The 27,039-nt window shown below is 42.4% G+C and overlaps 2 protein-coding genes across 8 annotated transcripts in view; both read right to left on the bottom strand.

Annotated features, from left to right (window-relative positions):
* The window catches only part of nek7 (NIMA-related kinase 7), a 33,006-nt gene extending 22,187 nt beyond the window's left edge, over positions 1–10,819 (bottom strand). The window contains exons 1-3 of one of the 5 annotated variants that reach the window (XM_085927721.1): positions 10,404–10,819; positions 315–450; positions 134–226 (exon numbers count right to left, since the gene is read on the bottom strand). In XM_085927721.1, the coding sequence (XP_085783847.1) occupies positions 134–193 (60 nt within the window). In that variant the 5' untranslated portion in view covers positions 194–226; positions 315–450; positions 10,404–10,819. Of the gene's footprint in view, positions 1–133; positions 227–314; positions 451–1,138; positions 1,943–9,261; positions 9,279–10,007; positions 10,359–10,403 lie in introns of those variants that run through there. The other 4 variants (XM_085927725.1, XM_085927723.1, XM_085927724.1 and 1 more) reach the window with 4 other exon arrangements.
* Positions 10,820–13,721: 2,902 nt separating this feature from the next.
* lhx9 (LIM homeobox 9) lies at positions 13,722–24,764 on the bottom strand. 3 transcript variants are annotated; one of them, XM_085928786.1, is made up of 6 exons: positions 24,528–24,764; positions 21,766–22,057; positions 20,981–21,183; positions 20,037–20,395; positions 16,863–17,065; positions 13,722–14,331 (listed from the first exon to the last, which is right to left on the bottom strand). In XM_085928786.1, exons 2-6 carry the CDS (start codon positions 21,949–21,951, stop codon positions 14,275–14,277), a joined length of 1,008 nt encoding a protein of 335 aa, XP_085784912.1. In that variant the 5' UTR covers positions 21,952–22,057; positions 24,528–24,764; the 3' UTR covers positions 13,722–14,274. The 3 variants fall into 3 exon arrangements, with proteins under 3 accessions (XP_085784912.1, XP_085784911.1, XP_085784910.1); XM_085928785.1 differs by lacking the exon at positions 13,722–14,331 and adding an exon at positions 14,757–16,445 and having other exon boundaries at positions 20,037–20,392; positions 24,528–24,760; XM_085928784.1 differs by lacking the exon at positions 13,722–14,331 and adding an exon at positions 14,757–16,445 and having other exon boundaries at positions 24,528–24,759.
* Between the last annotated feature and the right edge of the window lie 2,275 nt (positions 24,765–27,039).

Below are 27,039 nucleotides of genomic sequence, written 5' to 3'. Positions count from 1 at the left end.
TCATCCACTTGCTGTCTGTCTCAAACAATTGCTCCCATAAAGGTAAGATTGAGAAAAATGGGATGACAAAAGACAAAGCATCATGAAAAAACAAAACAAAAAGATTTGAAGAGTGTGGGACTGGCAGTTTTACCTGTGGCTGAAACACCGGCACGGCTGCTTGCTGTCCTTGCGGCTGCGTGTCCATATCCATGATGTCAAGGCCTTTGAATCCGTCTCCCGACGTCTGAAGTCAAAAACAAAAAAAAAGGAAATTCTGCAAGTGAGATGAAACAGCCGCCAGTGAATCAGTTCACATGTGGATGATTTCTCACCACAGAAAATCTCTCTAAATGTTTGCAGGGTCAAAGTCTCTGGAATGAAGCATCTAAGAGCGCGGCGGGTGTTTGGTTTTCGGTGTCACGCGTATGAATGTGACACTCCCTGTGTGAAGCCCTCTCACGTTGCACCCTGCAGAGCAAAGTCATGCACCAGTGTTGTGGAAGCAGAGATAATGACACAGCATGGCTACATCAACTTGGCTTTCCTCCAAGCATCCTTTCATGGGAATTACAAACATTTAAGCAGCTTCACTTTATTATTATTATTTTTTTTTTTTTTTATTCGCCGAAGAGGTCACACAGTGGCGAGTGCGCATGCCACGCTGCTGCATAATTGCACGTTCTGGCACGCAGCCTCGGCGGAGATTATTTTTTTCAAAAGATTGCCATTTTGAGAGACTCACCATTATGTACATAAAAAGTTAGTCAAATGAAATCCGAGTCAGCTTTGATAAAAGTATTGCAAAGATACAGTTCATGATTCCAGTGTGGCCCCGGACACATCTACAGTAATTGCTAAGTGCTCAGATAGATCCTTAAGGGTTATTCACATATTCATATGTTCTGCCTATTTAAAAATATTACAGTAGATAAGATCTTGTGATATCATTTAATGTTACAAAAAAATAGTCATAAAATGCAGAATTACATAAAAAATGAACAAATAAATAATTTTAAATTTAAGTAAATATTGATACCTTCCAAAAATTTTTAAAAAATAATTTTTTGTTTTACTTTGAATACTGGAGTGTTATGTCAATACAAATACATTTTAAAAAAGCTGTTTTCTGCATGAAGATGGTTGCGCAATTGCTCACCCAGTGGCCTTGCTGCTTCCAATTTGACTCTTCACACTTCAGATGTGTGCTTTGCCAGATTGAAGCTGGCACCATTACTCGCCTCTTCAAAGCTTTTGTGTTCCTGCCTGCCTTTGTGTCAAAATAACCAGAGGGGATTTGAGCTTCACGTCCCACAATAACTAGATCAATTAAGTCTGTCATGTTGGATTATGACACTGGCCCAATTCATTAAGAAAGTTCTCATTCGGGGAGGGGGGAGTCATGTGTCCAAAGTTAAAAATTCAACAAAAATCCAAATGGTTCCTCTCATTTGGAGCAGCAGCCAAAGCATGAGGTCTGCCAGCATTTCTGTCGTGAAAAAAAAAAAAAAAGCGGTGGCCAAAAGCTCCAATCTACATTCATTTGACAGGTCACAGGCCCCGGTTGAGACCACTGAAAGAAAAATTTGGGATTGGGAAACCAGCAATAAAATATAGGTGGAAGAAAAACCTTTGTCTGGGAAACATTTTGCAACCTTGACCGAACCTTTAGCAGAAGAGTGGAGACCGTGTTAGCCATAAATGTCCGTGGTCTGCGGGACTGCCTACCACAGAAGTTGGCACTGGCATTACCTCGTCTTTCATCCTCATTTCTTCCCTTCTGTATAATTCATTTTAAAACAGGGGGAGAGGGAAAAAAAAACGAGAGAGGCGGTCAATTATAAAAAAGAAAAGCGAACCGAGGCTACGGATGAAACAAGGTTCAGCAAGTTCCTTGAAATATAGGAGAGTGCTAAATCAGCTCTCTCTCCACGCAAGGACATCAAAATCCAAACAGAAAGCAAAGAGTGAAGAGAGAAGGAAGGACAAGTAATGGGGGATGAGGAGCGGCCTCGCCTTGCATAGTTAAAGGAGGAGAGCGGAAACCATATCAAGTGACACTATTCGGCCCGGCCCGGCTCGGCCCGGCTTTGGGATGTAAAAGAATCAAAGGCACCTTTGAGGAGCCCTGGAAGAGTGCTGTCCATGATTACAAGAAGTGGAGGAACCTTTGAGTTTGTCTTCATGAAAGCCAACCCCAGGCAGGCCTCGAATGAATCCGCTGCCTGACAAACACTGATGAAAAAAAAAAAAAAAAGGAAGCCATCCGCTAATGATGGAGGGGTCCGGATACTACAAAAGCGCCACACTCTCCAATTCATTTTAATCACGAGGCAAAATCATTAGCCCAAATGTGTGAGCGAGAGAGCGAGCGAGCGAGCTCATCTGCATCGGGCCATTAAATGAGAGTAGGAGAACACCAATTACACCTCGGCGTGGCGGCCATTTTAAGTCTTTGAGGAAGACCGAGCGAGACTCGGCAGCGGATTAGAAAATGAAGAGAAAACTTTGTTTCTTCATCCATAACAAAAGAAAATATGACAAAATAGGAGAAATTCACTTTGCAGAGGCAGCTAAACACACTTCACACGCCAAAATCCCGCCAAGTAAGCAGGAAAAGATCAGGGAGCCCATTACATTTTTGCTTATTTTTCCAGCTCGGGCGATCAAACATACGAAGGAAACGGCAACAACACTGACATTAAACAGATGAAATTATTCAAAAAGTTGGATGATCTGAATTAATAGCTAGGTCGCTTTTATGCCGGATTTGTTTGCATAACTCAGACCTTCACTCTATCGCTGTCGGGAGCAGCGCAGCAAATTGATCCCAAAAAAAAAAAAAAAAAAAAAAAAAAAAAAAAAAAAAAAAGAATCAAGACAAAGAAAAGCACTGAGGTCCTTCGGGAGACTCCAAGGCCACAGATCCATAATGCTGCTTGCCACCTACTATTTATATGCCTCCTTTACATTTTTCACTTGCAGAATTTTATAGGCTAATGATTATTTTACTGGCGAAATAAACAGCACAGCACAAAAAAGCCCGGGCTTCATGTGAGGCCTGAATTGATTTATTTCTCAAGCGTCCAAATAAAAGTAGCACAACTCTGATCCCTTAGCGTGTGTGTGTGTGTGTGTGTGTGTGTGTGTGTGTGTGTGTGTGTGTGTGTGTGTGTGTGTGTGTGTGTGTGTGTGTGTGTGTGTGTGTGTGTGTGTGTGTATTTCACTAAGTGCATAGTCAAAGAATACAGATTGGACCAGATACTCCACCGCCATGGGTGCACCTGCACTTTTGTATTCGCTTCAATCCTTCCTGGTTAGGATTTCTGTCATTATTTAAAAAAAAAGAAAAACCATCAACTCAAGGACATCCAGGTGTCAGGCTCTCCTTTCACCTTGCACGTGGTGGACACGATCTGGCACGTGGCTGAGCTCCCAGGCCACCTTCTCTGCTTTAGTGTGCTGAGGAGCTCTTTGTCGCCCGTCTATCAATTCAGCAGGTGCCTTACGGTGAAAAGCCGGAGTCGGCTTCGTTCCCGCTAAGTAGCGTTTGATGTGCTCCGAAGAGGATGCTAATAATCGCATCCTAACTAAAACAGTATATTCACGCTTGAAAAAGATCAACTCCAATCTCAATGATAAAGGAAATGTGACCAAAGAAGGATGAATCGGACCCGGCGGCACAATGCCCCTTTTCTAAGGTGACGTCTATTCACGCTGTCAATCAATGAAAATAAAAAAAGGTCTGACAACAGTTTGAAAACTGAATTAAAAAAAAAACATAAGTGTGGAAAAACAAAGCTGAGTTTACATTGTCTAATGATCTGATGTAAAAAGGAGTAAAAAAGCTCATTTCGGAGAGGGAAAATGGAAAAACTGGACAAAATTCAAACATGCTATAAACGGGCTGCTTGGCTTCTATTCTGATTTTATGGATTAAGTGAGTTATATCAATTGTTACACATGAGGGAAAAATAAATCAAAATAAATACCCATCTGTGCCATTTTTATGAATATACAAAGTTTCATTTCCTTCTAAATGGTTCTCAACTACAAGACACCATCAAATGAAATAAAAACAAACCCCCACATCCCAATATAAAGTCTTAAGGAAGCCTACCTCTTATTTTCAGAAAAAGTATACGTCTCTATCCACGTGCACAAATATCCCAGAGCAGGACATTGGGCTGGCTGGCTGGCTGTATTAGTGCCGAGAGGCAACAACTCATCGTATTCACAATGCAAAGCAGAATTTGCAGGGCTCCGGGACCAATAAAGGCTTTGTTTGTTAAGCCATGTCACTGAATGACCACCAAATTAGCTTAATCACCTCTGGCACAGAGATATTCAATGTGACATTCCCTACCACGGGACTGCCAGAGACAACATGGGAATAAAAAGGCACAACAAATGAAAATGGGGAATGTCCAACGTTTATGGGGTTCTTGCGGCACGGCACCATTGTTTTTGTTTTTTTTTAGATTTAAGGGTGAAATTTCAAACGTCAATTTCAAAGTAAAATCTGGTCTGATAACTTTAGAAAAAAATGCAAATACCTGTGATGCATTTTCTTTCATTCTTCAGGCGTACATTTTTTAATGCCCGAGTGCAACAGGCAGCATTTATGTATATGCACGTGTAAAAAAGCAGACGATCAGAGAATAACACTAGCCCTAAGGGGGTCGCATTTGTCTTCGTTCTCACCCTCTTCCCCTCTGTACTTTGTCGCCGTGGGGATTTCCATTTTGGGATCAGGAAAGATGGCAGACCTGTACCACCATTCTTCACTGTGAGCTTTGAAAAAAAATCTGTCTCTTTTTAAGTTAGTCACTAAAATAAACTTTGGTTTTCTTGCAAATAGTCACTCATTTGAAATTCAATGCATGCCTCATTTCTATGACCAGAACAAATTGCAGGGTTCAAAGCTTGTGCAAAGAGTAGTGGCTTGTAGTCTGGAAATTACGGTACCGTTTTAAAAGTACTGAGAAATCATTTTTACACACCGTAAAGTTTTGTTTAAAGCAAAATGAAGATTTTTTTTTTTTTAATTGATGCAAATCTAAGCAGTCCTGCTAGAAAAGGTTACAAATGTAACAAAAGTACCATTTAGTTTATTTAAAAGATTTTGATTAATAACAGTTGTATGTGAAACTGAATTCACCCCAGTCGTTTTAAAACTGGAGCTCAATCTGCTTACAAACCTAAATATAAAAGGTATCACAACTTAGCATGGGAAAAACATAGTAGACTTAAAAAAATAAACAATCTGATTTTGAATCTGCACCTAGCTTTCAAAACTAGCATCTCCTTGACATTGTTAAAATGCACGTGAACCGTCTGGGTCGGGTTCCAGGTCAAGGTCTGTTTCGGCAACACTGGAACGTGCTCACAATTGATTTTTTTTTTTTTTTAAACGCATCTAAATTCACTGAACTTCCCATCTCAGATGCCAGTAAAGCTCGCTAGCATGGACAGATAATTGATGACAAATTTCCAATAGAGCGGCGGAGAAAAGCCCGAAAAAGAAAGCTCCAAAACAACACAGGATGAAAGCAGCACAAGCAAAGACCCTGCCTCCTTCAGACATTATCATATTAATATTAATGAAATTTCCTGCCGCCGAACCCCATTCTTCCCTTCCGTTGATTTGAACATGAAAAAGCGAAAATTCCAGCAGTTGCGTATCACAGTTTGACCCCGCAGCCACGCACGCACGCAAGGCGGCAGACGCCAACCACGACAGACTTGGCAGGAGCTGCTTTCATCAGGGAGGGGAATCTTGCCTGGTGCTTTTTCCTTGCAGTGTCACACCACCAACCGGCCCGTGCCATCTGCCTCACAATTTGGAGAGGCGCTCCGACTCCCGTGTTGTCTTTCCGATGGAGGCCCGGCGTCACGCCGACTTTTGCTGCCACGCTGACTGCTGTTTACAAGCGAGCCCCTCGCTGCGCCGTGTTAAATATTCACCGTTAAACCGTCAAGCCGGATCCCAGCCAGGCATCGGCTTTCCAGTAGCTGCCGATTGGCCAAACCAAAAAGTAATCCATTCAGCAAGTAGCACTTCATTAAAGTCATTTTTCTCTCTTGCTAACTTGCGCTTTCTTTATCCCAAACACACACACGCACACACACACACACACACACACACACACACACACACACAGAGTGTTTTCACCTCTGCTCTACATCTGAGCGCGCCGCTGCCGCCGCCTCTGCCGCCGCCCCACGCCTGCCTTCAGATGTAAAATATTTTTATTCTGTGCCCCGATAGCACACGAGCAAAGGTCTCTCATGGTTGGCTTGGCAGGACTTCTGACAGACAGCCGGCAGCGCCATACATGCCTAACCCCTGCTGCTGCAGCTTCCTGCTGCTCAGAGGGAGTCGGGCTAGGCTGGGCTGGGCTGAACTGAACCGGGCTGAGCTGGGCTGCCTGCCTTCCATTGACTAAGGGCCAGGCTGGCCGGGGAGGAGGACGAGCGGTGGCCACGGGTAGCCCGGACCCCCCGAGGAGAGGAAGGCTGAGACTGGGCAGGACAGGCGTCAAAGAGCTACGTGGGAAAAGAAAGCAGAAGAGATCAAGAGCGAGAGATGCCCGAATCTAGAAGTCAATTTCTATGCACGTCATTGATTCCCAACCTGTGTCACGGCACATGACGTCGTTCAGTGCCATTGACGGTTATAGACGTCAAAGATATTAACTGAGTTGGTAGTGAATGAGTTGTTCTGAGAGATCACCTGTGGATTTTATGAACCATTTCACATTGATCGATCACAGTGTCAATACAATTCATGGTAACTTTTGAACTTTCCAATTGTGCACCAGGCTTGCAAAAGATATTAGTTGGAAATGCTTCAAGACGCTACCTTGGAAGTGGACAATTTCCAAAGAAGTAGGAGTCCTTGCGCAACCCTTGGCAGCAACTAGTTCCAAAAAAAGGAATCTTGCGTGTAGCAAATATGCTTCAAATATTTTGCCAAAACAATCAGGGATTTCCAAAGTTAGCTGTCACAATCACATTGCTCAAATAGTTTGAGATAGCCAGATAGGCTGAAAAACGCCTGCAGCTAAAATAAAAAAAATCCCTCACCCTCCCTCTACCTCAATCTGCTCACGAGTGCAAATTCATAGCGCTTTGGTCTCGTCTCACGACAAATGCGTACTGTCATCGCCACTGATGTGGCGTTTACACTGGCACCCAGCATCTTGTAATCATTCGCTGAAAGTGGATTTGTATCCTCGGGGGACTGGTATTTTTTTTTTTTTTTTTTGCTTGGGGATCATCAAAAGCGATGGAGAGGAGAGGAGACAATTGGAGAGTGATCTAAAATAAAAAGTGATAATACAGCGTGATAGCCCGGCGCAGTTGAAATCATGCCAACTTGGCTTTGGCAATGCACAGCCCAGCAGACATTCCTTCAGCTTTTACTGACCGGAAGCAAAATTAGCATCAACCACGTGAAGCCAGGTAAAATTAAAAAAAAAAATACATCCCCGCTGTGTGTCACCAGGAAATAGGAATAAAAAAGATTTCACAGCCATGACATGAAATGACCCAGCAGCACTAAAACGGTTTGATTGACTTCAAACAATGTGCATCACTCCAGTGAGCCAAGGCAACGCTTCCACAATGGTGTTAGAAACGTTCAAGAAACAAGAAGCCGCAAGGCATCGTCTAATTTGAACGCTCGAAACATCCTTGACCCTCCATACTAAAGAAGAAAAATCCAGATGCAGAAATATTGATGAAGAAGGCCGTTGCAAGGCTGTACTCATTGCCAAAGACCTTCCTCTCAACTCTCACCAAGCAGAGCTGGAAAAGAAAAGAGTGTTTTAAACGTTTCTCGGGAAAAAGGCAGCAACCGCATATTTAAATTTTTCATTTGAAACTTTCCAAAAAAAAATAATAATTGCCAAGTTGGAACAAAAAGCTTGCAGTGGTCCAGTGCCAGCATGAGTTGTGTGCAATCTCTGGCTGGCCGTGGTCTTTGACATCATCCAAGAGACTGTGTTAAATGGAGCTCCAAATGGCCTCAGGACATATCTTTGCGAAGGAAGGAAGCCAATATTTTGGTTTTGTTGTATATTTAAAAAAAAAAAAAAAAAAAAAAAGACCCAAAGGCAAAAAATTAGTTAAAGTGGTCAGATGACAAATGTCTGGTCTTATCTGATCCTCAATACAGTAGAGTGGCCGGCCAGCCGGCCGGCCGACCTGCTTCGGGGCTAAAATAGGAACATCTGACGAGAATGGGTGAATTCCATGACACTAAATCACTGCTCTGGGTCATGCGTGTGGATTTCTCCACTCCGATGAGTGGAAATTTTGGTCTAACCCAAAACTGTAAAAAAAACTGAGCTGAAACTACAAATGTATGGTTATGTCAAATATGGAAGATAAAGTAAAAAAATAAAAAATAAATAACACTGACCTTGTCATTATCGTGGGGGGAAAATGCGTGTCAGCATCTCCACCAATCCTCAAAATTTGACCTTATCTTAAATGTATTTGTTGCTCGTGTTTCTTATGTAAATGTCCCCGCCTCCTACTCTGATGAACCTTCATTAATAATCACTTTTTGTCCAGGCTTAATCACAGCAGCCATGACAAACATTTGGCAGCCATTGTCGTTCATCCGGTTCACGTCAACACTCCTTGACAGCCAACTTCACGGGGCCGGCCGGCCATCCAGCCAGCCAGCCAACGTTCATGATGACGCTGGGAGACTCAACCTTGTACAGAGCCTGTGACGATGATCAAATGTGGCAACAGAGAAGTGAGTAATTATTAGGTCAACAAGGTATGTCAGTTCCCACTCACCCCGGCTGAATCATCCCCCCTCAAGCATTGCCAAATGTATAAATGCTAAAACATTTTGAGAAGCACGGAAACACCAATATCATTTGGAAGCATCTGACTTGAAAGCAACTTCTTTTGCAGCAAGCCATATGTCAACACCAAATGAAATAGTGCAAATGTATAAATGCAGCGCATTCCGCATACTCTTAAACATCTGCACCGACAAGTCTCACAGGCCTCTTTTGTCCTTTCCCGCTCAACGAAGACGCAGTATGGTTTTATCATGCTGCCAGGACTGCCTGATGACAACATGGCTCAAAGGAGAAAAAGCCACACGGATTGTGATCTGACTATCCTTATTCATCTTGCACGGCCACAAAGCGGATATCCAATCTATAACCATCTATTAAAAAGCCCACAAATCTAACTTGGTGGGGAAAATGCATGGCCCTGTCCACATAGCCTATGATTGGCTGGCTAACGTACCCTTCCTCTTGTTGGATGGGACAGGTTCCAGTTTACCAGAGTCATTTCTAAAAATAAAAAAAAAAATTAAAAATTAAAAAAAAAAAGAAGAATGGTTGGATAGACAAATGATGTCCACATCGTATGGGGGGAAAAAAAAAAAAAAAAAAAAAAACACATTTGCATGTTGAAATTGGTTTTTTTTTTCAGCCGCTTCTGTCCAATTACGTGAATGCTGGCTAAGGTTTTTTCAATGTACAATGTGATATTCATAATGCACAAACATGAATCAGAACACTGTATTTCGACGAGTTGGGTTGCAGAGAACATATAATAAAAAAAATGGGAGTTGACTTCCCCTTTAATATTTGGGAACTTCTACTCCCAGCATTGGGAACATTTGTCCGATAATGATGGTTTCATATAAATCAATTCATCAATACACCATACAATTACACACACATATATATATATATATATATATATATATATATATATATATATATATATATATATATATATATATATATATATACTTCATGATTATTTTTTTTACTGATCGTTGAAAGGGGGTTCAATAAGCAGCTCTGTAAGCTTGCATGATTTACTTCTTGCAGACGTACAAACGACACAGAAGCGTGTTTTCCCTTCCTTCCCCAGCAAATCGTCCTAAATGCAAGCCCACATCATGATGGAAAGTCTTAAAAGGGCCTTCAAACTATATTGGTGGCCAGAGTAATTGGAGCTCGTGACAGCACACAACTTACGCGTTGCATCATTTGGAATCTGTTGCATGGATTTCCCAAGCAGCCGCTTTATGTATTTATCTCTGTCAGTCGCCTTCAAACACGTTTGACTGACTGGGAGCACGTTGCATCGCACTCAAGTGACATAAGTGACTTCAAGTCAGCTGAATGCAGTGAAAGTTAGCCTTGCTACATGCTAGCCTCAGGCTAAGCTAGTTGACCAACTTCCCTCAAAGTTTTTTTTCACCCCGATGTCAAGGCTGCGTATTAAGCATTGACTGTGTCAGCAGCGGCCGGCGGAACTCTAACAAGTGTGCGCTCCCAGTCTTGACCGAATGCTAAAAAAGTTGACAAGGAGCTCATTAGCCGCTCCTGAGTACTTTTGCTAAGTTGACGGTCAGCTGTGCGTGGACTTACCAGGAAGTGGGACTCTGTTGCTAAGCTATTCCTTCTTCACGCGTAGACACTCCACCGATAGTTACGGCGCTCGTCTCTTTTGCGACTTTCCCTTTCCTGTCCAAGGGCACGAGGAGAGGGAGAGAAGAAAAAAAAAAAAAGAAAAAGAAAAAACTCGCCTGCTTCTCGCGTCTTGTTGCGTTGCTGGGGAAAAAAAGTTTTGACTGTCTTTTTTGGGGGGGGGAGACGGGGACGGGAGAGAAAGTTGCGCCGCCGCTCCTGCTGCTGCTGCTGCGTCAGTGAAGTGAAGTTGAGTGCGTGTTGCGAAAGTAGTTCGTCCGCTAGGCCCCTCTAGCAGCCGCCACGCTCAGCTCCGCTCCGCTCCTGACCCGCGTGCCACCAATGTAAACAAGGCAACATTCTCGGAGAGCTGTCAAATACCGCGAGACTCCGCACTGACGCTCCAAGTCTCCCACATGGCCCCTTCCTTCCATGCATTCACTTCATCTCATCACTTAACCTTCTGGAATTGTTTTTGGCGCTATAGTGCATTGAAAAAATATCATTCAAATGAGTTTTGTATTTGTGAAGAAATCACGCAAACGTGTCCAAAATAACGTGTACATTTCCCCCTAATTTCCTCTAGTGGTTATGTGCAACACCCAAAGCTGAACATTTGATTTTGAACACCAATGATTATCCGTCAGCACCGTGTCGATGGTAATTGATGAGAGCATTCACTCACGTTTTTATACACAGGCCCAAACGCATCATGAGGAAAATCATAAGGACGTAATGACAAAAAAAAAAAATGGAAGTGCAGATTGCAAACTGCCATGTGGAATTGATCATCTTACACGACTGTGATAAAAGCTTCCTGTGCTCATTCCATTCATACTGACAAATTCCAAACACATCTTATCATCCGCATTGTTAATAATCAACAAGTTAGGTGGGATGCTGTTTTTTTTTTTTTCTCTCTTCATACTTCAATGGGCTTTTTTGTTAAGCTCACTGCAAATATGGAAAAGGGAGAGATGCCAGCAGTGTACAGCCCCTGCAAGCAAGCAAGCAAGCGCCCGCCTCCCTGCATTCCTCCTTCTTCAACAACGGTTGAAGATTAAAAGAAACGTCTCGCAGATATCTGTCAATTCGCTATGTGAATAATGCTGTGTGGAATTTAATGGCACAAGTTATATTGGGTTTCCACAACACCCACATTTTCTCTCGATAAGATCAATGGCGCTCAGTGACAGATAGGGACGCTCTTTTGTATCTTCAAATTTCACGTTTCTGAGGGAATAATTAGATGGATGGATGAGAAGTAAGTGCACCCAAAGATCCTCTGGTTCAACACGCGTGCCTGCCTACCTGCCTCCACGTCTGTTTGGTGGAAAAGTGTTTCATAATGGTGGGGAATTTCCATTGTTTTAAAAAAGTGCCTGTCTGCCTGATGTTTTGCTTTGAATCAATAGAAAACTTTTTGTGTTCTTTTAGTTGATATTGTTTATTTAACAGGAAGGAGTTCCTTTGGATTAGGGATGGGGTTTTTTTTCCGTTCCAACTTTTGTGCAGGTAAGAGGCTTGCACAGGTTCTTCCTGGAGGCGGTTCAAGTGTTGAATTAAAGGAGCCACTTCTACTGTAAATGTGACATCATGATTTTGATTCATTCTTTGGCCCGTCTGTGCACGAAATTACAAACAGTCTGCAAAATGTCGTCCTCTTATGCACTGATACATTAGTGTGACATTACAAAGGATAAGTTGTGCAACAGGAATCCCAAGTTTACTGAACTGGATAAGAAAATATTTACCAGCAATTCTATCTTTTTCAATCCCACTCATTTTCAATTTTTTTTAACAATAATTATTAATATTTCCTTTGTTTTGGCCGTTTTGGGTGGAGGAAGGCCTTGTTTTTCATTGAAAAGGAATATTGGAGGTTGATCGGTCCGTCCATCCGACAGATAGACAGACAGGTAGAGAGAAACAGAGCTAGATGGACAGCTAGATGTTGCTGATGTCTCCCTTTGTGTCGTGGATGTGGCTCAGGGGTGAGCCGTGACTACGAGGCAGCCCAGACACAAGCTCTGTGATCAGGTGCAGACTTCACACGCGCCGGCAGATGGAGGAGAAAGGAGCTGCGAGCATCTCACCCAAGCTTTAGCGGGAACTGAGAGGTTACACTGGAGCGAGCGCTACAAAGCTGACCTGTCACGCGCTGACACACGCCGGCTTCCCCTTCATGTGCACAACCTGCACGGGAGAAATGTTGACTCCGTTTTCAGGCAGGCGGGCAGCCCGCATTTCCATTTTATTGGCTAATTAATGTTGTTTTGTCTTCAAAGCGCAACGGCAGCCCGTTGTTAGCGGCCTTGATGGCAGCATTTTCAAGGTTGCCACATGATGAATATGTTTAAATATAGAATAAGAGAGAAATGGACGATTTAAGGCGTGTGGAGAGAGAGCCATGTGCAAATGAGGCGATGGGAGAGACACTTGCTAATAATGTGAAGGACAAAACTAGCATATTGTTTCTGGCATCATCACTCATCAAATGTGTTTTGTGTGTGTGTGCATTTGTGGATGTTATCTTTATCTTGGCGCACATCCAGTAAAAGCCTCCACCCGTTCTGCTTCAACCAGCAGGCAGGCCTCAATATCATACCACACACACACATCGGACTTGACATGGTCAACCCTCTGACGTGTCAGCGTGGGGTGTGTGAGGTGAGGTTAAATAGACGCTTAGCAATGAGAGAAAGCAAGTGAGGCAGAACTGGCATGATATCACACACCTACACACACACACACACGTCCGTCTGTCCCTATGACAATACAGCAACAAGACTATCAGAGCAACATGCACGTGACTTCAGTCATCATTCCACACTTGTCACTGTGCCGCTGTAATTTCGGGTCATGAACCGTGTGACCATGTGTGTATGTCGTGTAAGGTTGTTGTTTTGTTTTTTTTAAAGCCCCGCACCCTCGCCGACACCCCCCACCCCCCTTCTTTGTGGGTTTTGTCTGACTCCAGAAACGACCTGGAGTCAGGACAAAGAAGGAAGATGAAGAAATGGACTTTCCTCTTTCGCACATTGTTGGAAGTGTGTTTATTGGTCCCCATGTGCCCCCCCCGCTTTCTTCATCTTGATCTTTTTGCTTTTCCAACACGATACGCATTCTTCATTATTTGCACACTAAAAATGGAATTATTTCTCAAAAGCTCTCCCATAAATTTGCTGTCCATTTGTCAAACTGTCAATAAAAATGGCGACGGAGACCAAGAACAGTGAGTCAAGAATTTTGCGTGTACTAAACAGAACAGGATTTATTTCGCAGCAAACCATCACACACAAGGATACAGTTAACAATAAGGTGCATGCAAAATGAGAAGCTCTTCTTTTGTCGACATTCCCTTCGGCGCAGACCTCCGGATGGCAAAGCTGCAGCTCTGCGCTCGTCACATTTGACGGCCATCCTCCTGCTGCTGTCGTGTGCTTGCAAAAAAGGACCCTTGTGGCAACAGAAAAAACTTGGAGATACTGTAGAAGGAAGGTCCTTGGACCAGTGGGGGCAGCAAGTGTGTAGTCGAGATATGTGCCTGTGTTTGTTTGTTTGTTTGTTTGTTTGTTTGTTTGTTTGTTTGTTTTGGCTATGTCACAATCCATTTTATTGTCCTTCCAAGACAGACATTGAGTGTCATCATGGTGCGCTCTGCTCTCTGTCCTCGTTTGATGGATTGAAACAACAACAACAACATGTGCTGTACACTTGCAAGTGAATATTTTGATCTCGATATGCTATATCATCATCATCATCATCTAATATTGTCTTTGTCTTCAATGGTGAGGAACTCCCATCAAAGTTTCCCCCTTCTGTTAATACTTTAGGGAATTTTCAAACGTCGGGATGTATGGCTGTAATGCCCCAAGATTTGTTCTCCCTGAAAGAAATGATAGAGTAAGAATATATTAACTACAGAGCAACCTGGCTTTACGGGGTCTGCATTGATTTTGACTAGAGGTTTACCGCGTTGCACAAATTTGTAGCATTCTGTCGATTCAAATTCTACAGCCATGATCATGCATTAAAAAAAGTAATTTTTTTTTTTTTTGACTGCAGGGTTTGGATGCAAATCCGTGGGGCATTACGTCAAAAACATCATAAAAGAGGAAATAGAAATTAAAATGGAAGCAAAAATGAGGAACGACCGCTACGCTCTCTCGGCTGTTGATGTGACAAAAGGGGGAGAGGGGGGGAGGAGGAGGGGGGAGAACTGTTTTCAAGAAAGAACACAAAAATGGCAAGTGCAATGAAAAATAAAAAAGCCATTTAAAGCAAAGTATTGGTTTTTTTTATTCACACAAATTTAATAAGATATATAACAACCGTTTGGTCCATAAATATTTAAGGGGGGGGGGGGGGAATAGTTTCTATACACCATCTTTATCAAGAAACAGGGAAACATGGACAATCTTGATAGAACACTTACTGTACTCAACTATTAACACGAAGATCAATATATAAGGTTCTTGGAACTATATCTGAAAGAGTGCACAAATGCTTTCTATGACATCGCTGCCCCTTCCTCCCTCCCTCCCCTCTCTTTTTTTGTCAAAACAGGATATACACCATAAAAAGATCTTTGAAAATAAGATGCAAAACAGTACAAAACTAGTGAGGCGTCCCAAGGGTGTGAATCAGTTAACAAAGAACACACAGAATCCTGAATTTCACAACCTTTTTTTCTCCCAAGTTATCTATCGCATAAGGCACGTAGAGTAGAACTGAGTTAGGCATCTACTTCAGCGAGTAGACTCGGAGTAGCACAAAAGAACAAACTAGGAAATGTGTCTTCTGCTCCTCTCTTTACTACCTTTCAGCCAGAAGAAACATGCTTGTTTCTTTTTTGTTGTTGTTTTTTTTTTTGGTCTGATCAGTGGCAATAGTAGGAGGAAATTCCACCTGTGCCGAACTTCAACTAGTTGAGGTCTTTTTTTTTTTTCAATGTCAGCTCTACAAATCCAGTCAATCGTGATACTACACTCCCTTTTCCGTTTAAAAAAAAAAAAAAAAAAAACATCACCCTGAGCAACATGATAAAACAATAATGCACTTTTTACGGGGGGGAGGTAAGGGGGTGCTTTTGTGCAATTGACCCAATCTGCCGATGCGTTTACTGGATTCAATTTACTGCAATTCATCCAGCAGGCCAACATGACGTCATTCCGTCGACTGCTCTACCTAATTTTTTTTAACCATTTGCCGTCGTCGCAATTGCATTATTTTTTGAATGGAATCCAAAAATCAGTTTGGGTTTTTAATCATGAAGTCTGATTCAACTGGCGTACAAATGGGAAACATTCAAAAAGAGAATTGAAAGAGCGGGGTTTTTTTTTCTGGATTTGGAGCCATTTACAGAACATTCGACAAGTTTGCTTCCCAAAGGACAAACAAAAATACAAGTTTGGGAGGGCAAAATTCACCAATTCAGCATGAATTAAAAAGGGCTCAATTTGTCATCATTCAATACAAATGTACAAATGAAGATTTTTTTTTTCCTCTCCCCCCCCAATGATTTTCTTAAAGTCCTTTCTTTCCCCAAAGTCCGTCACTGCCATGAGGTTTCAAATGCTACACATTTGTTCATTCTGAAATAATTTGACGTGGCCACTGCTCTTCTTCTCTCTTCAAAGGAGTCATCTCTGGTTGATTTAAAGGTCAGTTAAAAAAAACAAAAAAAACCCGAAATGAATCAGAGAAAAAAAAAATAACAATTCAAAAAATAAACAGTCCGCTATCTTAGAAAAGGTTCGTCAAGGTAGTTTGTGAAGGGCTCCCCGAATCGTGGCTGTCCAAACTAGAGGTGACGGACGTCACTACAGTAATCGAGGGGTTTGTCAGGTCTGTTAGCGTGGCCGCGCTGGAGGGGGGGGTCAGGGCCCCACTGTCGGACGAGGGCGGAGGGAGTGAGGTGCCATCAGCCTTATCAACACCTCCATTCTCCTGTCGTAAAACGTTCCTTCTGAATTTGGCTCTCGCGTTTTGGAACCAAACCTGCAAACCAATGCCAGGGGTGGCTTTTTACTTTATGCGTTGATGTTACCGCAAGAAATACACAACTACAGCTCAACATGAATTCACACAATATTTGGGGAGTTCAGTATGTCAGCCAGCGCCTGGTCCCAGCGCCAGATCCCAGCGCCTGGTCCCAGCGCCTGGTCCCGGCACAGAAATAAATGAAAAGGGAATGATCAACCTTTTGGGATGTGCACTCCTTTGCAATTAAACACTAATTCTGCCTCCAGATTACAGCCAAAGCACCCATCTAGTAGCTACATCCATCATGGCTCAATGAAACAAATAAAAGAAAAATAAATGAGCGTGGGGGGGAGGGGGGTCATGGAGTACAGGGTGGGAGCGGAAACACTCGTGATCTGATCAGACGGGGAAGGCAAACAGATTGGTGCTTACCTGCAGAACTCTTTTGGTCAGGCCCGTCTTCTGGGCCAGCTGCTTGAGGTCCTTAGCGTCCGGGTTGTGGTTGATGGCAAAGTAGGATTTCATTGTCCGCAGCTGGTGGTGCTTGAAGGAGGTCCGCATGCGCTTGGTCTTCTGCGTGGGCGCGTAGGCCTGCTGGTCTCGGTCCAAGTGGTCCGCGTCGTTCTCGTTGCAGCCTGCGAGGCATAGAGCGCGGCGCCACGTCAACCAGGAGCAAAACACAGCAGGTTGGGTTTTTTTTATTCTAATAAAAGTTCAACTCAAAAAGGGAATCACTGGGCTTCAGCTGGGCTGTTATTAATATATATATTAAATATATATATATATATATATATATATATATATATATATATATATATATATACACACACACACTGAATTAAAAAGCTCCTATGATATTTTATACAGACAGCTACTAAAATGCCACCAAATTTGAATATTACATCAGAAACAATAAAAATGATTTCTAATATGGAATTTAAAAAAAAAATGATAGACCCCTTTTTTCATCATTTTGTAATTTATGAACATTGCTCATCTGATCTTATTTGATGATTAATATTTTTTTTTCTCCTCAAACCACAGACTGTGCTCAGTGGCATTCTCCTTATCAGAATACCTTTTGGAATTTTGTTTGTCAAGGACAAGCATTTAATCTGGTATTTGTTTTTCAAATGATGTCAAAGGATGTGTTTTGGGGGACAACAACGTTTTGAAGGCCACTCCTGCAATATGCTACTTGCTAACTGCAAAACACAACACTGCATTATTGATGCCACCTGTGACTTGCCATATAAAGCTAACATAGAGAACACTGAAGGTTACATTGTTGTCCCCATGTATTACAACACTTTTCTTTTATAGTTGTTTGAGACTCCAAACAATAAAAAAAAAAAGATCACGTGCAAACATACTTGGCATAATGTAATGTTTTATGTCACCCACCATTGCTCTGCCTGGCAACGTTTCACACTAATAAAAAAAAGCAAGCTTATTGGCATGTGGAACACATTGCGCATTGTTTTATAACACTTATCCACTAGGGGGCTCTGTATCCAAAGAAGAACCGAATGGAGAGGTGTGGAATAACAATACTCAGAAGACTGACTCCACTGCACTCCACTCTATTCCATTCCATTCCATTCCATTCCATTCCATTCCATTCAGCGTGTTCAAAACAAGCAAGAAAAAGCTCACTTGAGACAAATAACATCAAAACAATCCTATTTGTAGGAAATGTGAGCTTTTAGATGTGTGAAGAGTGACGGATATTAACATGAACATTTGGGGGAGCCTACAATGAAAAGGCTGTCAAAGGTTTGTACACATTCAAAGGGATTTTGTCCATTTTTAATCATCCCATTTGATGATTTCTCCTTAGTAATAGCTTTGATCATCATTTTAAAAACATTCGTGCCGCATATAGGGAATAAATATCAAGAAAGGGTTAATTGGAAATGGAAAAATATTTGTGCCCGATTGTGTTTATTGTATTTTTGAAAATGCATCCCACCCTACTGTTCCATGAGAAAAGCCCGCATTTGCATAAAGGCAACGGAATGATGTTTGTGGGTTGACGCAGTACCCTGAGAAGAGCTAGCGAGCGGTCTGGACCTGGACCTGGACCGGGACCTGGCCTGGCCTGGCCGCAGAGCTGGAGGCTCAGCCGGGATTCCAATGTCACTTTCAATTAACGGAGAACAATTAACGCGCAGATTACCCTTCTTCCTCCCTCCCCCCACAATTGGGCCGCACAATGACTCGCTTATCAAGCGCGCACTAATTCACGGAGAGACACGAAAAATTGGGACGCTCCAGGGTCCAGCGACTCGCAGAAGAACAAGAGATTTTTTTTTTTTATTCCAAATCCTTTCCTCTTCCTAACAACCGAGAAAAACAGCGCAAATAGTCGATTTACATATGAAATTGTAATTCTTTTACCTAACAATTTTTCCACATTTACATGTGACTGATGTGAAAATGAACGGATGACAGTAAATTAATTATGAGGTGACTAACGCCATCGTTTACCCTCAGGGCAGATGCATTTCATCCAGACATGCAACCCTTACATAAATTAACATTTAAACTAGTCATCTATTTCAGTGAATGCCAACCAGTGTGCTGTGGGAGATCATCAGGTGTGTTGCAAGAAATTTGGCAATTTCCAAAATTATTGGATGACTATAAATAAATGATCTTGAATTCCCAAAAATATCTCAAAGTTACATTTGAGTGGTGTCCCCCAAAACACATCCTTTCTATGACAGCGAGGTCTGGTGATAGGCAGAACAATAAATTCTCTTCGACTTGATAGGAATGATCCTTTTGGCCGTAATACGTTTCATTTTTGTTTGCTTGAGTGCAGTGAGATTTTCCAAATGTCACATTTTATCCAAATAATTGTTTATTTCCAACATATAATGTCATAACACATTTTTGAATGTCAATCTATTTCACTGGCATATGCTAATTAAAATGCATGACTTGACAAAAAAGAAATGAGGGTGCTCAAAGTTATTATTATTTTTTGCAAATTAGATTTTGACCATTTTTTGTGTTGGGTTTTTTTAAAATCACGAATGGTAAAACATTTAGAAGCATTTTTTTTTCCCACGTGATAGAACATCAGTTCCTTGAAACTTTCAATTTTGCTGAATTGATCTCAAAATATTTATTCAAAATAAATGTTTAGCTATCTATGCAAGTGACAGGCAGAACTATTAACTGCTCTTGCAGAAGAGGCCAATTGACATTTTTGTGTAGTTAGATTTATTTTGATGTAAAAATCTTTTCATTCAATACAAGCTGTGAAACACTGAATTAGTCCACAAGAGAGATTTTGGTCATGTTATATTTGGAAAAAACAAAAACAAATAGGCAGGAATTTTTGGGAAGCTGTTTTGGCAAATTTTTTTTCTATGTATTTGCCGTGACAATTACTCATGTATGTTGCAGGCGACTGCATTTTGACTGAATTGATCCAAAATCTTTTTTTGTCTATATATGCCAGTGACATGCAGGATATTTAAATGCTCTTACTAGATGGCAATGAATTAATTAGTAGGGTCTTCCTGAAAAATATAGCTCTATATTAAGGATGTTGGTTTTGCACTCGCTTGTGTGTGTGTGTGTGTGTTGTCTCACCTGTGTTGTAGCTCGGTAAGTCCAAACCCATGGCGGGGCTCTTCCTCTTCCTCGGCCGGCCCTTCTGCGCCGTGCCAGTGCCGTTGAAGTAAGGCAGGCCGAGGCCGCCGCCCTTCGCGGCCAGCTCGGCAAAGTTGAGCTGGGGGTGGTAGTCGGCTCCCTGCACCAAGCTCTCGAAGTGGAGGCGGCAGTAGACGAGGCTGTCCTTCATGCCGAAGTGGTCGCCCGTGGTGAGGGTCTTGTTGCACGAGGTGCACGTGAAGCAGCTCAGGTGGTAGACGGAGTCGCGCGCGCGCATCACCATCTCCGAGGCGGAAATGCCCAGGTGGCAGCGCGCGCACCTCTGCACCGAGAACCTTCTGGAACAGACGCATCGTCAAAAACACTCTCCCGGGATGCACAAACGCGCACGTTGACAAACAATAGATGACATCCGAATATGAAATGATTCAGAATTAGCGTTTGGGACGTTTTGCCCTCATTAGCATATGAGCTAAGATGGCAAGACTTTTTAAAAAACATTTCCAATGTCTCAAACTTGGTCTTCAATGTAGGTGTGTAACGTTATGAATATTTTGTACTTTTTCGATATATTAAATAAATCCTCCCATATATCATCATTATAAACCAAAAAAATGGCGATTTAAAGAGAGAGGTTTGCATTTAAATTGCTCATATTTTGCACGTTATTTGTTCTGGGTCATTTTCTATATGACAAGCACGAATATATTTGTTTTTCCAGCCCATTTATTATTTGACAGAAAAATAAAAGCTGTACTACCAAATGACTCGTTATACGCACTTTTTACATTTATACATGATTAAGATGAAAAGCACAACAACAAAAAAAGAGCTGCACTGTGGTCAAATAAAAAGCGAAATCAATGATTTTCATCCATTTGCCATATATTTTGGATTTAAGACGTCGTTCGTATCCACCTTACCTGTAGTAATCCTCTTTGCAGTAGATGCTGCCATCCTTGGCGAAACACGTTAGCTCCGACTCCAGCGCTAATTTACATTCACAGCATTTGAGACAACGCAGGTGCCACTGTTTGTCCACGGCCAGGAGGTAGTATCTGTCCGAGATCTTGCCCCCGCAGCCGGCGCACAGAGCGGGCTTCTCCGGACTCATGGAGGGCATGGTCTGGAAACAATCCATACATACATACATCGTCAGAAAAACTCAAGCATATTGCTCATAATATCAACATTGCCATGTCATTTTTGTTTTGCTTTTTAATCATTGATATTTCACCATTTTTGATCCCATCGCCTTAGTGAAACAAATCAGGCAAAAAAAATCTGCACATTTGATTCCAAAACAAATCTATTTTCTTCAATATAAAAATCTGTTTTGTTCTGTCCAATGTCATGTGCCCAATAATTTTTCATGTGCATCACTTACTAATTCAATCGAAAAGTACATTGTGTTATATATATATATATATAGTTATGTTTTTGCAAGTGTTCCAATCATATGTACTATAAAGCCGTTATCCTGGGCTTGGTCAATTAAAAAAAACTATAATTACGAATTTTGTCACGTAATTAAGGTTACTTCTACACGTGATGCTAAAACGTAAACGCTTTTACTAGTTGTTAAACATCCGTTATTTGTTCGGGTAAGAAATGAAAATGGCACGGTTATTATTTGCCGACAAATCTCAGCCGTCAAGCCCTTTGGAAATGTCTTTGATTGCAATTGAATTGAATGGCCTGGCCTCACCGTCTCTCTGCCGTTGATTTGCATGCTTTTGGCCAGGCGAGACTCCGACTTGGACCTTCTCTCCATCTCCTCCATGATCCCTTGGATGTGGTCCCCGGAGATCCCGTGGAAAAGCATGGCTCCCTGTCCTGGGCGCAACGTGCGAGCGGCTGCGGCTGCTTCTGCCTTGCAGCCCACCACGTCCATATACCGTGGAAGGAAGCCGACTGGTGTGGTGCCGTGCCGGCTCGGCTCAGCGCATCCAAAATGCACAAAGTCAGATCACTTCCCTGCCCGCTGCGTGCAAAGGCAACTAGAAGCACAGAAAAAGAAAAGGGGAAAAAAATGGGAGCGCAAAAAAAAAACTACAACAGCAGCAGCGGCGACATGGGTGGGACGACGAGAAGTTTTGGGAGTGAACCAGCTTGTTCTCTCTTTCCAGAATGTCTCATCCAGATTAAAAAAAATATATATAGATATAAATAGTCCAAGGGGGTATAGGGAAGGAGGAGGGGGTGGCCGGTCAAAAATAATGACACAAGCTGCGGTTGTTTCTTTTTTTTTCTCCTGACTTCCAAAGTTCCCAGTCAGGGCTCCTTGGTATTTGGAGGTCAGATTGGAACTGCCTGCATTTGAGCACCGTGTCCTATTTGTGAAGAGAGCAAAGCCTGCCCCAGTCTGAATAATTTGGTAGGAGGAGTTTTCTCTCTCTCTCTCTCTCTCTCTCTCTCTCTCTCTCTCTCTCTCTCTCTCTCTCTCTCTCTCTCTCTCTCTCTCTCTCTCTCTCTCTCTCCCAACAAAGAAGTGCTTTTTATTTGGCCCTGTTTTCATTTTCTCCAGTTAAGTTGTTTACATGGCTTTCAATCACCATGTTGCTGTTAAGACGTTATCTTCTCAAATGATTGGCGTAAATTCAATTTGTATGAAAGATATTACGGTCCACCCCCTGAGCTGAATTATCAGTATTATTGTTGTCGTTATTAATATCATCATCATCATAAAATAATTCATGAATATCATGGTCCAATCAAGTGTTTGTTTGCTTCAGCGTGTGCACGTGGATAGTGGGCGGGGCCTGATTCTATGAAACAATTAAAAAGTAGGCACTGCTGTATCCCATGCGAATTATATCCCCCCCTCTAAATAACACCGTAAATAGTTGAAATGTTTTACCGTTTAATTTTCTCCCAACACCCGATGATCAGTTGTAATTGCATTGCATTCATTTCTCTCTTTCTCAGGAATTGGGCCGCGCAGCACCTTTGTTTACTTTCAATGGGACTTCATTACAGAAAAGGAGGAGAGTGACATTTTTCACGAGTGTTTTGTGTACGGTAAGTGAAAAATAATGTGGTGCTAGTTAAACCCTTCAAAATGAGTTCAAAATTAAATTTAAATTGGACCGAAAATTGACCCAACTCTTTTTTTGAAATTTCGTTTATGGGGCCACTGAGATGATGTTATTAAATATAAGATGTGACATCTTAAATGGGCGTGGGGGGATAAATAACACGTTGAGAAAAAACGGGGTGGATACTAAAAATGTTATTGAGAAGATCACTGTCGCTATATTCATAGAGGTATTGTATGCATACGCCTCAAATATGGTGTCAGAAAATCTCCATAAAAAAAACGGAGGCCTACTAAACTTTGGTCAACATAGCCTATATTTTTTAAATTCATTTGAAGATGCGTTCCACGCACATATACACACACACACACACACACACACACACACACACACACACACACACACACACACACACACACACACACACACACACACACACACCCATTGAGCCTTTAACTGGAGGCCCCACGAACCCTTAGAGAGATGCTTTTTGGACCTGAATTGCATGCACGTTTATATTTGCGCATCAGTAAAAAAAAAAAAAAATCAAATCAAAAACATGACATTTTACTTGCATGCATGGGCCTGTAAGAATATAGCGCACTATTGTTACAATAAAAAAAGAAATACATTGACGTCACGCATCTCCACGATGATTTTATGGAGACATTTTAGACGACTTGATATGTCGATAAAAGGAGAACCGTGTTGACCCGTAGCCTCCAGCAGTAACATTTGATTGGAGTGAGGAGGATTTAGCGATGCGTCAGTGAGCATGCAGCACACAAGGGTTGGCTGGCTGGCTGGCTGGCTGGCTGGCTGGATGACTGACTGGCCGACTGGTGTCGTTTGTCCATTTGCATGAATAATTGTGTTATTCTCTGCTCGTAAACACGTTCTTTTTGCTTTTTGCCCCTTCTCAATTTCACAGGGGAGCCTGCTTGAGTGAGTGAATGAGTGAGTGCCTGCCTTTAAGTCTTTCTAAATGGTGCGATCTTTTTTTTTTTCGGCCAATAACGCATTTAATGTCTTGAAAATGAAAAGTTACAATTTAGACCGTTTATAAAACGTATTGAATTGAAACAATGGAAAACAAAACGACTTTTTTTTTATTTCAATGTATTGAAATATTTAAAAATGTCACGTCCCTTTTTATGAAAATGGCATGATAACATTACTATTTCTATTCCCCTAATGGAAGAAAAAGTACTTTCCAAATTCTATCGCATACCCGTGTATTAAGAAGAAGAAATTTCAAAACCAACGTTAATTAGTGTATCTAAAGTCGAACAATATACAAATAAAAAAAGAGAATTTGTGAGTTCGTTGTTCTGAAGATAATGATCTTCCATGAAGCGTCATGTTTTGCCGGTGCCTGCTATTGCCGTATTTATTCCAAGAAAACAATTTCCGGTGTCAGGCTCTTTCTTACCTGAGGATGTTCGATGGCCGCGCGATGCGATCCGATGGGATGCGATGCGCAAGGCGGAGACGCTCCAGCCGGCACAGTGCGTTGGCAATGGAGAAGAAGAGGAGGAGAGAGAGGAGAAGAGAGGAGATTGGAGGGAGGCTTCCTGCCTGCTTGCCTGCCGGTAGATGGGGGCTGTTCCACGTTTGTGAGCCGCGGCTCCACTTCCATCCATCCAGCCTGCCTCCCTCCCTGGATTAAAAGGCAAGTCATGTAAATATTCCTCCGGCGCGGCACGGCACGAAAAGTGCGAGCCAATGGCCTTCTTTGCAGGCGTGCAAGCTTCTGATGGCTGATGTCGCCACGAATTAAAAAAGGCCAAATAACACCATCCTGGATCGGTTACCGCCTTATGGCAAGCGATAAGCATTCACGCGGAGATTTACAAAGCATATGTTCAATTCATTTGAGCTTTTAGTCATCGGAAGAACGAAATAAATCTTCTTTATTCTGTATGACGCCTCGCTCCACTTGTCTGTGACAATTCAAAATACTCGAACGTATTTATTTATTTATTTATTTATTTATTTATTTTATCCACAAAGGCATTAATAACAACGAATTAATCATGCATGTTGGCAAACTCATAAAGCCACCAAAAGATTCTGGATACAGAATTTTAAAAAATCCACCTTTTCTTCATTATCAAATAAGGAATTAAAATAATGCATTATTTGCATTAGTCGTCAAGTTCATGAATGAATGAATGAATATTACCCCAAAAGCAAAAAAAATATTGTAATATTCCCTTGTCTTGAACAATATAGCTCTTACTCAATGTTGGTCGGACCATTCTAAAGCCTTTTGGCCTTCCAGTGAAATGAATAAAAGAAACCAATCCTGTTTCCCAAAAAGGGAATATTGTTTTGAAGTGCTTTTATTGTGCCTGACTTCCAATGAGACAATATTTCCTCCACCATCAAAGGTCTATGAATATTCATGTCCCCAAACGGTTGAGAATGTTAAAATAAAAAAAAAAGTCCATAAAGGGATGCTCACAATGGTCATAAAATAGCACAGACCTTTAAGTGCACCGAGTCTGCACCTGAATTGAACTGTTAATTTGACACAGGGAGGCAGGCGGGCAGGCAGGATCACACTTCGGGGAGGTGTGGGTGGAGTGATTTCAATTGACAAGGAGTGAATAGAATATTGTCTGGGTGAACACTTGGGCTGTGAGCAAAGGGTGACAATTAATTACACCTCTTCTTCTGGCATAAATGAACACGCGCCACGCTGCTATACACTTGGGCCTGCTATGCGGCTCATCAATAATGCAAGGCCATCGAGATGTGTCGTGCAATGTGCGCGGCGGCGGCGGCTCCTCGCAGCGGCCCGGGTTCAAGCGGCCTAGCGACCTCTGCTGTAGGGCGCGGCGCCGTGGTTATCATGGTACACATCCAGGGTTCATCTGCCGTTATCATTTCTGGGTCACCTCAAGTGACACTCGCTGCCCTCCCAAAGCACGAGCGAGGGAGGCGGCAAGCTTCTCCCGGGATCTGCCGCCGTAGCGTGGGTGCAAAGCTGACAGAATGAGGGAGAGGGAAGTGAAGGGAGGAGGTGGATGGCTGGCTGGATGGATGGCTGGTTGGATGGCTGCCTGGCTGGCTAGCTGGCTGGCTGGCTGGCTGGGTAGTGCAGAGTGGGGCTTTCAGGAGGAGGATCGGAGGGAGGAGTGAAGTGTTGTACAGATGCATCCCAGTCACATGTGCCTCAGTGGGTGAGGAGGGTGAGACATCCTGGAAATATTTACAAACAAAGCACACTAGAGTCCATAAAGTAAAGGACATTCATCAAGAGTGATGAACTGGAACGACTGGTTGACGCTCGTCAATGACTTTTAGTATTGTGAGATGATGATGAGACGGGATATTTTCATTGATTTCTTGGTGGGAAAGTCAAGTCATTTTTTTTTTTTCACAAAATGAACCCACCTCACGGTTTCCTCGGAAATAAACCCCTACAAATGTTGGGTTAAAAATTAGACCAACTCAAGTTGTTCTGGGTTGTTTTGCCCCAATATATACATATATAATTTTTTTTTATTTCAGAATTGACCTTCCTGGGTCAGAATTAAGCAGTAAAATCCACCTATCTGATCAGTACTGTGAACTTACAAATATAACATCCATAGGAATATTTGTTTGTATACATGGAACCCTTGGGTGTCTCTGGACAATGATGCTTTAAATGGACATTTCAGGCATCCTTCTTTCTTTTCCTCACCATTTTGCATTTCTTTCTGCTCCCCCCTTACCCAAGACCCCTCCTTCGATCTCCTCCCTACTCTGCTCTGCTGGAGCTCAAATCACAGCCACAGTCCCTGGCAGATGGAGGATAGGAGAGAGAAGCTCTTAACTAGCTAGTCTGAGCCTCTGGTCTCTGCACACCAACTGCTGCCTGCACGCCCCCCATCCACACTCCATCCCCTGGGGACCGACTATCCTCCAGGGGAGCTGGTGCTCGTATGAGTCCA

Source organism: Syngnathus leptorhynchus, chromosome 13 (assembly GCF_054491065.1).
Source record: "Syngnathus leptorhynchus isolate UIUO chromosome 13, UIUO_Slep, whole genome shotgun sequence".
Classification (NCBI taxonomy): domain Eukaryota; kingdom Metazoa; phylum Chordata; class Actinopteri; order Syngnathiformes; family Syngnathidae; genus Syngnathus; species Syngnathus leptorhynchus.
Note: the sequence above shows the minus strand (reverse complement) of the source record. Positions and strands in the feature narration are given on the sequence as shown.